This window comes from Cibotium barometz, chromosome 63 (assembly GCF_041138505.1).
Source record: "Cibotium barometz isolate CiBa-2024 chromosome 63, ASM4113850v1, whole genome shotgun sequence".
Classification (NCBI taxonomy): Eukaryota; Viridiplantae; Streptophyta; class Polypodiopsida; order Cyatheales; family Cibotiaceae; genus Cibotium; species Cibotium barometz.
The window spans coordinates 2,602,724-2,614,846 of record NC_141108.1 but is presented as its reverse complement, the minus strand read 5'-3'; the positions used below and the strand labels follow the sequence as shown (position 1 = coordinate 2,614,846).

Below are 12,123 nucleotides of genomic sequence, written 5' to 3'. Positions count from 1 at the left end.
TAGCATCTTTGGCGGTAGAGGCTTACTAGGTGTAATCCAAGTCTCTTAAGTGTATCGTCGTGCCCATAAATCCTGTTGAAGGACTCTGTTCCTCTCACTGTGAGAGAGTTGGATGTGTGGTGCATGTATATCATATTGAAAAGGTGGCAGGTGATCTATGTCAAGACCATGCTGAGTGAGCCATTGTATCATCTGTGAATACCATGATCTCCTATCTCCACTCTTTGCGAGCTGCCTGGATGCCTCAAAAGATCTATGTGAGAGTCGATCTGATGGCATATCTCTGATCCTCTGTATGAAGCAGATCGTCTGGAAAAGAGGGCCTCTACTAGCATAGGAGGTGCAGCAAACTCCGTCCAGATAATGTCATGTGGGACGGAGGGTTTGTTGCGGATTTGTGAGAGCATGAGAATCTGAGGCCTCTCTATCTGAGACCATGTGGAGGTGGCGAGCCCAGGTGCCCATACTAATGTAGCATACATCAAAGCAGGGGTGACTAGTGTGTCAAACAACCACCCCTTTGTGCGGGGCTCTTGGAAGTGTGCCTAGTGACACTGTCTATGAAACTTCCCTAGAAACTTTACTCTTTTTGCTTTGATCTTCTAACAGAAAGGAATTGCTTTACATAATTCAATAAATCCCTCTTTAAACTTGGCCTAAAAAAACACCTTTTAATTGAAGCATTGATATTTGCATGACTTGGGTGTCTTGTTGGAGGGGTATCATGTGCTTCAGAGAGAGGATCTTCTTTCTAATCTCCTCATTGAGGGGAATCCAGTGAGAAGGCATGAGGACTGCTGGAGGAAGCCCCCAACGAGGTCTTGACCAATATTAATATTAAAAAAATGAGGCATGAGGACCAGAGGAAGAGCCTTGCCCTGAGGATACTACCGAGTCGTCTAGAAGACCCAGCATGGCCAGAGCTGCATACCCTCGTGTGAGTCTATCCCTGGCTGCCTGTGCCATAGTAAATCTTCTTGGCGGAGTCGTAAATGTAATCCCCAGGTACAGATATGAATCTACCACCTCTACCTATCCTCCTGCTAGTGTGAAGATGGCCTGTCGCGTCGAACCGGCCCTGAGGTGTGGAAAATCATGGCCTTGGTTTTCCCAAGGTTCACTGTAAGCCCCCTTTGTGTGCAGAAGTCATCGAGTGCATGGAGATGGTGATGTAGTCCCATCCGTGACTTAGCGACCAGAATAATATCATCTGCATATAGCATAATGTGGACTGTGGTACCTGAGATGAGTACCCCGTCCCCACCACCATGACCAATGAAGCCAGCCACCTCATCAATGTATAGCCCAAATAGTGTAAGATAGAGTGGGCATCCTTGCTTCACACCTATGGTGCTAGTAATAACATCACATAGCCCCCCGGGGCATCTTGATGGGATCCCCAATGACTGTAGGCGTTGGAAGAGTCTCTCTCGTGGCACCGTGTTAAATGCTTTGCGAAAATCCACAAAGCAATAGTATAATCTCTTCTCCCGCGCCCTAGCCTAGTCAATCAGACATCTCAGAGTGAATATATGGTCTATAGTGGAGAAAGCTCATCGGCCTGCCCTGGTGCTCGCAGTCCCTCCTTTGGATATGAGCTCAACTCTGCCTCGAGCACTGCGCCATAAAGTTTGGCCAATGTATGACCAATCATGATAGTCCTATAGTTGCTGGGGTCTAGCATGTCTCCCGCTTTGTGGAGAGGAACGATGGTGTGCATAGTCCACTCAGCTAGTAGGCCCTCCACTAGTGCCCTATTAAAGAGGTGAGCAACAAAGGGTCCAAGTGTGTCAGCTGCATAAATAAGATGCTCACTTTGTATACCTGTGTGGTCAGCCGATCTCCCATGCTGTAACTGGCAGATAGCTCTCTCTACCATCGAGGCGGTAAAGAAAGTAGAGGTGGTAGGGCGGGATTCTTGTGGCTGTGGTATGGGCGACTGCTGAGGGATATGATAGAGGCTCTTTGCATATGTGTGCCATGTGTGTGGATCCTTAATCGGGTTACGAGGGCGAGGCTCTCTCATCCTGCGCCATGCCGTGGTGGCTGCATCTCTTCTCATGAGTAGGTGGTATATATCCCAGTACTGTGCCTCCTCATATGCACGCCTCTTACAGCGTGTGAGGATCCTCATCTGTTGGCTCGCCTGTCTCTGTGTAATGGTCCCCAGTGCTCTCTGGGCACACGGAGGTGTCTATATAGCTCTCTGCACTCATCATCATACCACCGATTCTGGGGCATGCTCCCAGAACTATGTGTGTGTGCAATGGTGTATGATGGCGGAAGCTGCGGGTGGCGACCGTATGTAGTAGAGATGACAGCTGGGTGGTGAGTGTGTCTAGAGGTGACAGGGGATCCATCTGGAATAGCCCGTCATATACATGATTCTCATATATGTCTGCCAAGTCATGGGTGAAGTAGAAAGTTGCATGCGATGCCTGTGTGGGCTATGTGGGTGCTGGTGTGGAGCTCGCCAGTGACAGTAAGAGGTACGTGTGATCCGCACCAATAGGACAGGGGGGATGGTGAAAGATGTAACCGCCTGTGTGGTCTCCACGGACCCCATGATGTAGTCCATTGTGCTACCCCCCTGATCGTGGAAAGCATGTCAGTGCTTCTGAATCCTGTCAACTGTCTCATCCCGTTATAAATAACGAGATGGTGTCGCGCTCCCAGCTCAAGTAAGTGATGACCATATCTGGTGTTATCCGGCCCCATGTCCTCTGACACCCTGCAAGCTCCCATGTCCTCCACCTCTAGTGTGTGCATCACCTTGGGGTGCTCGAAATCATAAATGTCACAATGTCGGCTCTGTCTCCGTGCATTGAAGTCCCACATAAGGAGGACTTCTCCTAGGTTGGAGTAGTGTATGATCTCATCTGAAAGGGCTGCATATGGTGACTCTCCCAATGGCCCTGTGTCCTCCTCCTCGCCTCTACTCTCATCCTCTGCTGTCATGGCATATCTCGATCCTCTAGGAGAGAAGTAGCATAGAGCAATGTATAACACCCCGTTTGCTGAGAGCTGCAATCTAATCCACATGTATCTAGCCTCCTGGTCACGTGCTACCACCTGTAGGCGCTCCTGTAGCTCTCGCTTAAAGAGTACCGCTATACCTCCAGATCCTCTCGATGTGCTGTGCCATGTGGTCCCCCTGTATGTAAACTCCCATTGATAGCCCTATACTTTGGGTAGCCCCCTCTCTGGGCTCTGGTGCGTCTCTGTAAGTAGTATGATGTCCCGTCCCTCCATGACCTCCTCCATCCCTCCATGACCTCCTCCATCCTCCCAGGATGTGTCCAAAGTGCTCCATTGTAGTTCAAAACTACTGTGTGTATCTGTGAATCTGGATCCTCCATAGCCGATGTCCCATAGGCTGCCTGGCGCTAATCGGTGGCCTTGCCATCGATGATGACACGGCCATCGCAATAGAATGCTCTCTTGCCCTCTTTCCGAGCCTGTAGGACTCTCGGCATGCATGTTTTCCTGTGTTCTATCTGCATCCTTGTAAGGTCGTCATCCAAATAGATGGGATCTCCCTGTAATCCTCGTAGAATCACCCTCTTCCTCATGAAGGTGACCCTCTCCGTCTCTCCTGCAAACTGTAGGATGAGGGCTCGCTTGCGTGTTGAGTCTTTCCCGGCTCTCCATGCTTTGGTGAAGGGGAGGGGGTCCTCTTCCTTGTAGCCGAGCTTCATGCATAGAAGCTGTCCATCTTTCTCAGGAGTGGAGTCGGGTGTCTCGGCTATACCTGTGACTCGAATGTTGGGCATGCCTCATCTTCTCCTCCTCAATGGTCAATGGTGGTGTGAATGATTTGCTGCTCTTCCCTTTGAGTCTCCTCCCTCACTTCTTTACGGATGTTCTTCTTCACCACCTCAACCCATCCTGACTGCTTGGCTTCGAGTTTTCCCTCCATGTCCTTTGTGATCTCCTTGGAGATCTCTTCTTTGATGGCCGTGAGAGTGTTGTCATTGATCTCCCCTTCTTCCTTGTGTTCTTGACGGCTACCATTTCCACTTTCAATGCACTCACCTCCTCCTTGAGTGCTGTGTTCTCTTGTTCAAGATCCATGACCCGTGCTTCGAGGGCCATGATGTGCCGGTGTAGTTTATTCTCCACCTCATTGAGGTTGGAATCAGATGTCTTCTTGTTCTCCTTGATTAGTGCCTTCATTGCCATCTCGAGGGCCTCGAGCTTCTCTTGGAGACTCGGGGCCATTCCTCGAGATTGCTCTACAGCCCTTCCCACAGGCAAGGAGGAGAGAGAGAGAGAGAGAGAGAGAGAGAGAGAGAGAGAGAGAGTTATGTTGCTGCCTTGGGGGCCTGAGGAAGGGTGGGTGGGGAAAGGGACGCGGAGGGGCTAGCGGACAGGCAGACGGGCCAGCACAGCTGGAGAGAAGACGGTGGCGAGCAGGGGCGCGAACAGCGGGAGAGAAGACGGTGGCGAGCAGGGGCGCGAACAGCGAGCGGCGAACAATAGCGAACAGCGAGACGAACAGAGGGACGCGGAGGGGCTAGTGGACAGGCAGGCAGGCCAGCATAGCGGGAGAGAAAACGACGGCGAGCAGGGGTGCGAACGCCGGCGAACAGTTGCGGGCGACAACAGTAACGAACAGCGAACAGGGGCGGCGAGAGCAGAGGCGAGGGCGAGGATGGTAGGCGAGAGAGAGAGAGAGAGAGAGAGAGAGAGAGAGAGAGAGAGAGAGAGAGAGAGAGAGAGAGAGAGAGAGAGAGAGAGAGAGTATACCGAGAGCCCCCCATTATTAAAAAACTACTCGCCATATTTGGATTTATGCTCACCTCTAATTGCTCGCCAAAAAAAATCCCCTCATGCCCACTAGTTCCTTCAGTGAATCAATGTAACCATGATGCCTGTTTAAGAGGTAACTCAATTAATACAAAGTGTGCATGATTGTGTTAATCCATGTCTTAATCTTCTTAACGTTAGTTTTTCATTATGCTTCACCATGTTGCTTCTTAATCATTATGAGCCACCATAATTTCATCAATTGATATCAAGGTCATGTAATTATACCTTCATTATGTTTATCATTATCATAATTAGCCATAATCACTAGTATAATCATGTTTATCTAGTTTTTTTCTCTTTATCAGACCTATCTGTGTGTAGTGGAGGCTTGATTACTCCCACTACACACAATCATTAGAATCTCTTGCTACACACTGTTCCTAACTCATGAGTACGCGCGGACCAGAGCAATCCAAGAAACTTGACGTCATTCATCGACTGGAAGCTTTGCATCTTTTGCAATTAGATTTGAGCAAAATGAAAAATTAATGGCTACACAAGGTACTGTTCTAATTCCAACTAGCCTTGGGGGTTTTGGCACACGGAGAACACCCCTGTGTGGTCTGTTTCAACTGAAATCGCTACTAGGAGCAGTTGTACTAGCTCTACATAAGTAGAGAGCTATTTTGGTCAACTTTAGTTTAAACCTTGTTACAAGTGTTTTAAGTATGGTTCTATGGGATCAAACCATAAATACATAGCTACTCAACACTCTTGAAGCTTTTGAACTCCTGCCAAGCCTAACCTTGTCATTTGGATTCTCCAAAATGGTCGTCTTTTTTGGTTTACAACGTAGGATTAAGATTTCCTAATTAGTGAAAAAGCATCTCTAATCCAAGTCTTTCTTTGTAATTTTTTATTCATTATTCATGCCAATGAGAAGTTGTCACAAACTTCTATCAACTCATATTATGGTTTCTCATTAGTATTGGAAGCTCATTGCTTATTAGTAGTTCACTGCTCATTAGTATTGGAAGCTCATATTCACTCTTCTTTTGAACCTTCATAATGCCAAGGTCAAGTGAATCATCTGATGGAACCTACATTAAAAATAAGATTACAAAGATAAAAAAGAAGCCACACTACTATGCTTATGCAAGGGCTATGGGTCTAAGTGAATTTTTGAGCAACAATATGCATATGTATAGAGGGGGTAAATTCTAGATTGTCTTGTCATTAAAATCTATAAAGGGACTAAACACTACTTTGGGTATTCATCCCAAAGGTAAGAACTGCCCTACAATGGCTTATTCAGTGAAAATAGATGAGTTTGAAGGGAAGAATTTCCACACTTGGCAAACTAAAGTTAAATTTACTTTAATGAAGAAAGGTTTGTGGAATGTTGCAAATGGTAAAGATAAGAAACCAAGCACAAGGGATGCAGAGACTACATGGCTAACCAAAGGTGAAAATGCACTTGCCACTATAGCTTTAGGTTTAAGTGATAATCCCATCCACCATATTGATGGGAAAGACACCTCAAATGAAGCTTGGGAGACACTTAATGTACTTTTTGAAGCACAAGCTAAGAACTCCAAAATCTCTCTTCTTATAAAGTTCTTTGAATTGAAAATGAATGTGGAGGATTCTCTTCCCACTCATCTAAACTATATGAAAAGCATTCTAACCCAACTTGCAGGAATCAACAAACACATTGAAGATGATGAAGTTACTGCATTGCTTCTAAAGAGTGTACTACACGATGAGTATGGTAACACTGTTATGAAGAAGTGAAGAAGTGAAGAAGATCAAGAAAAGGAAAGGGCAAATGTACAAGGACCCACTAAAGTCTTTCATGATAATTTGTCCATCATTTATCTTGCCAACCACTCCAATTTTGCATGCCATGACAAAACATATGATAATTTGTCCATCATTTATCTTGCCAACACTCCAATTTTGCATGCCATGACAAAACATATTGAGATTCACTATCATTTCACATGGGAAAAGGTCATGGATGGAAAAGTGGACCTAATTCACTGCTTCACTCACCAACAAGTTGTAGACATCTTTACAAAACCCCTCAACCATGAAAAATTCGGTATGCTCAAAAAGAAGCTTGGTGTTGGGAGGTACACTACTGTACTCGAGTGGGGGTGTTCAAATTAGGCACTTATACTAGGAATTATCCATGGCATTTTGCATGGCCTTTAGCACATGATAGGACCCTAGATTAAGGTTCCACTCTTACCAAATCTTTTCTACTTCATCTTTACTCACTTGGTAATATGGTAGAATTGATGGAAATTGGGAGGCACTTCTTGGGAGGTCACCCATCCCAATAGTATTCACGCTACTGTGCGCTTAACGTCCACCACTCTATTCCCTTCCAAGCCACGAAAAATGGTGGAGGAGGGATGCTAATGGCCCTAGTCTTCTATTATTTATGTATGACTTCATTATCCTTGGCACTATGCATGTGGTATGTAGACGGCCAGGTCATGACCTTCCAACCCCCTCCCTCAATGACCAAGACATAGGGTACCTAGTGGCTCTGACAACACTTGGCTTAGAGGTCTACCTGCTCTCACAGAGATGTCACTCGGCTATTCCAGCATATGCCCATCTCTAGTGATTACTCTGGGCATACCAGCATGACATAGCCTTCTTACTCGTACATGTATTCAACCTTCGTTCAGCTCCATGGAGAGTAATTGGCAAGTCGACAACCCCGCTACCAACATCCCAACATGCCCTCCCTGGCTCTAATACCATGTTGGGAAACAAGAGGCACTTCCTAGGAGGTCATCCATCCCAGTAGTGTTCATGCCACTGCGCACTTAACCTCCACCCCTCTATTCCCTTCCATGCCACAAAAAATGGAGGGATGATACTGGCCTAGTCTTCTATTATTTATGTATGACCTCATTATCCCTGGCACTATGCATGTAGTATATACACGGCCAAGCCATGACCTTTCAACTAGAATCACCTACACCTAAATCTATGGCTGATTGATTGCTCATCAAAATCATAGGAAGGAAACTTCTACACTCCAACAAGTTGTAAACTCCACCAACCCCCACTATTCAATTGCTAGTCTCCTAGATGGTGTCAAATTTAAAGACCGTCAAAACTAGAAAGTTATATCCAATCATATGGTCTTTCTTCTTACAAAGCCTCATCAGCACTAGCATCATAGGTGTAGAGATATTATAGCTACAAACAACTCAAAAGGATCATGCAAGAAGGCAGTATGCAATAATTTCAGCAATAATCATATTACATGAGCCTTTGAGCCAGCAACCATGGACATGCCAAGTTCGAACCAAATTTGGAGCATATGTATTCCTGCCTAGTAAAAATTCCTCATCACACTTCCACCCTCGCTTCGAAGGGGGGTTTGTTGGATATTCGAAGCCTCGTGTACATGTGTACCACTGTTTGTGTATCCGTGTGTGAGTGTGTTAACACTCTATGAGTGTATGTGTGTGGACACATCCGATGGAGAGAATCTAGGGTATTTGTGTGAAGTAATCAGTGATGTCATCAACATTGTACTTTTGGCTATATAGTGAACCGTTATCAATCAAATCATAATAGAGTCGTGCAAGATTCTCTCCTGAGCATTGTCGAATCCCCTCTCTCTCTCTCTTTATGTTTTCTTTCTGTTTTATTTTCCATTCCATGATGAGATATGCCATGGACATTATTGTATCACTTTGGTCTCATAGGCCCATTGGGTCTTTAGTAGATGCTTAATCTCTCTCTCTCTCTCTCTCTCTCTCTCTCTCTCTCTCTGCACACACACCATAGATCCTTTTGACCCACCATAGCCTAGCTTGCTAACTATACAAAGTCAAGAGCAGCTGGAGGAAAAAGCAAACCTAGTTAGGGAAGACTGGGCCTTCTAGCCACATTATTACCATGGGGGGATTCTTAGATATTAATGGTAATTGATGTGGGAATAAACACAATGCTAGGTGGTTGTATAAACTTGCATTGTAATGTCTGTATTTAAGCTATTTAAATAAAGCGGTTCTAGTGTGTGTGAACAACCACTAGTGTGTGGATTTTCTTGTACATGGGAACAACCCCTTAGAAGGATATGTAATCAATGATGTATGTAGTTGCACCTCATAGGGACACTTGGCATCTTGATGTGACATTTGGGATTAGAGGCAGACAGCATATAGTCCTCGCCATGAACCAGCCATCCCCCCCCTCCCCGTGGCTGGGAGCCTTTAAGGGTCACGACATCCCCTTCGCAGTCCTGGGCTCAAACGGGGGATCAACTCTCATTTCCTCAGTCGGTTGTCACAGACGTCCAACCCTTTCCCCAACAGAGGACTTTAGTGGTGGCTCACTTCAGAGGAGCTGAATCATTAGCGTCCATGAGCACTGCTGGCACATCGACCCAGCCCCCGCAGGTAGCGCCCGACAGGTCCTAGAGACTCGCTCTGGGAGGGCTGACCCTTGACACAGATTCAGTGGGACCCAGGCGAGTGGGAGTGGACAGACCCCTTCAGCCCAAAGAGTCCAACCACCCCCTTTTTCCACTACGCTGGATCCAAATGCACGAGATTGACAGTACTCCCGCTTCAGCAGACTACTGCTTCTCCCAAGACATCTCACCTAATTTCCTCAAAGACTAATGGAAGCGACGCTTCCAGCCTCAGAAGGTCACCCTTTTCCTTTGCCAGGTACCTCACAGAAGTTTAGCAGTTAGCACATGGCTGGCAATTGTGGTGGTCATCCAGCACAGTGCACGAGATGCAACCGCCCGCAAGAGTAGCAGCACCATTGCCTTTGGGACTGTTCCAAATTGCACCAAGTTTGGCTGAGGATTCTTTGTCTTTTCACCACACCTCCCGGACTTCCTCCCGCATCATCACTTGGGGGGTAGTTGCTGGGTGACAGAATTAAGATCCACCCTTCACTATGAAGAGACAGATAATGGTCAGGCCCTCAAGATCACCCATTGCAGGATAGAGTCTATCCCCACTCATGAGTCTCCAGTAGTAGCCTGGTCCCCCGGCACTTGTCAACGGTGGGAGATCATCAGCAGCATTGCGGCATGGCACATCTGGCAGGCACGGTGCAACGAGGCCATTGAGGGCTCCCTCACCCCCGAGCAGAATTCATCCATGCCATATGGTCAGGTATCATTCATATCCTCCGTGGTCAGTGGGGGACGCCTCACGGAGATTCAGACCGCATGTGGAGACATCAAGAGCATTCCTCCGCACCTGGTAGTACGGCCCCTTCCCCTCGGACAGTGCCTGCGACCTCACTTGGCATTCTAGGCCACCGGTGTGGCTCTTCCACTCCCCCCCTCCCTCTTCTTGTATAAGGTAGTTCCCTCTGCCAAGAGTGGCCAGCCATGGAGGGGACTACCCTCCCCAGTGTTTTTCCTCTTTTGGACGCTTTGAGCATGTCCTTCAGCCGGTTGGCTGTTTTTTTTATAACTAATAGAAGGATCTTTTTCCCAGAAAAAAAAAAGTTGCCTCACTAAGATCTGGTCCCCATAAGGGGGGCCTGTACATCGCTGTTGATCACACTAAGGTAACAAATCACCATCGTTTGGTGCAGGGTCCTTGAAAATGGGCCTGAGAACAGTCGCTCAGGATGCATATCCTCTTGTCAAACGTGCATCGAAAGCTCGTCTCATGAAAATGATAGGGCACCTGGAAACAGTCTCTATAGGCAGGCTAGGGATGCATATCCTCTTGTCAAACGTGCATGTATGAGAAAGATAGGCTAGATGTAACCCGATACAAAACAATGTCATCTCAATATAATAGAATGGGAGTCCAAGGCTTTGCAAAAATCCACAAAGCAGCACTATACATGCTTTCCATGCCCTAGCCTCCTCTACAATGGCCCATAGGGTAAAGATGTGATCAAGTGTGGAGTAGTTTCTCCTAAAGCCTCCCTCTCCAGATGCTCTATGTCCATGCGTCAGCGGGTTGGGAAAGGGCCAGCAGGTTTGGGGGGGGGGCGTGTGTTGGTTTGGTTTTGTGGAGAAAGAAAGAAAGTTATATTAAACTTCTTCAAAAGACCCAAGTGATACAATAGTGTCTATGTAATCCCATCATGGTACAAAAGAAAACAAAGACTAGAGCTATGAGCTGTGAATGTCAAATCCGAAACATAGGATACAAAATGGGATCATCATCATCATACAACCTATGCAGCTAAGCCCCCCGTAGGAGGAGGGGGCCACAAGGATATCAAGCATGGGGGTAGCCTGTAGAAGGCTCTGCAGATCCACTGAGCATGGGAAGGTGGCTATGTGCCTCTCCAAGATCTTCTCAAGCTGGGGTTGATGTCTGTGTTGCTGGCGAGGTCCAAGGAGTCTAGGACGTCGAGCTCGCTGTAGTGCCGTGGCCCCCAACAAAGAAAAAACCTTTTCTTTTACCCACTGCTTTTATATTAGTCTCAGTTCCTTATCCTAATCATATTATATATGCAAATATTTGAAAGGCACACAAACCATTCAAAACAGGTGTTGTAAAGATGCTCTTACATTTGCCAGGAATTAAATTGTCTATTCTCAGCAACCAACACCACTGCTCTTGTTGACATGTGCAAGTCTCATTTTAAGGGTCAAACTAAAGCATCCACCATTTATTTTTATGTTATCTTTATCCAGTTCTATGGATACATAATAATACCAAGAGCCTTCAAACCAATGAACTCGGCGATCACACAAACCTCTGCCTAAAAGAGCCCAACTCAAGGCATATCCTCAATGCCAACCTTGTTCAAGACTTGCAATGCATCATTATGTGAATGTGTGAAGCCAATAAGTCGCTCCTCTTCAATCGTTGACTTTGATCTAAATGCCAAAACCCATGCTCTGCGCCAGCTGTTCGGGCTGAAGTTTCCCCCAGATCCATGCAAGGTACGCTCGTGATGCACAGTAACATCACCGCGACTGATTTCAACTGGCACCTCAACATCTTTTTCAGATAGCTGTGCTGCTAGAGTGTGTGATGTGTCCCTATCCCCGTGAAGAGGTCCATGCTGCCGCAGTTTCTGCTCTAAATGAGAGCCAACGACAAACCTCAGACAACCATTCTCGACACATGAATTGTCGATGGCCAGCCAAAATGAGGCTGTTCTCGTGTCCTTGGTAACAGGCCAATAAGCCAAATCTTGGTGCCTGTTGACGCAAAACTTGGGATGCTCAGAGTTGGTGTATGATTAAACACATTCAAAAAATCTATGAACAAAGAAAGATTTGGAGAGGACATTATCTTACCCTTGGTAAAAGAAGAGCATTAAATTGTAAAAGGTGAGATTTGGTCATGGATCTACTGAAGTGTACCAGATCCCAATTGCTGCACACACACCCTACGCACC

The 12,123-nt window shown here is 46.5% G+C and overlaps 1 protein-coding gene across 1 annotated transcript in view; it reads right to left on the bottom strand.

The window, feature by feature from the left end:
• Window positions 1–11,233: 11,233 nt before the first annotated feature.
• Window positions 11,234–12,123, bottom strand: part of LOC147603569 (uncharacterized) — a 98,861-nt gene continuing 97,971 nt past the window's right edge. The window contains exon 4 of the mRNA XM_086795824.1: window positions 11,234–11,923. Within this exon, the coding sequence (XP_086651950.1) occupies window positions 11,494–11,923 (430 nt within the window). The 3' untranslated portion in view covers window positions 11,234–11,493. The remainder of the gene's footprint in view (window positions 11,924–12,123) is intronic.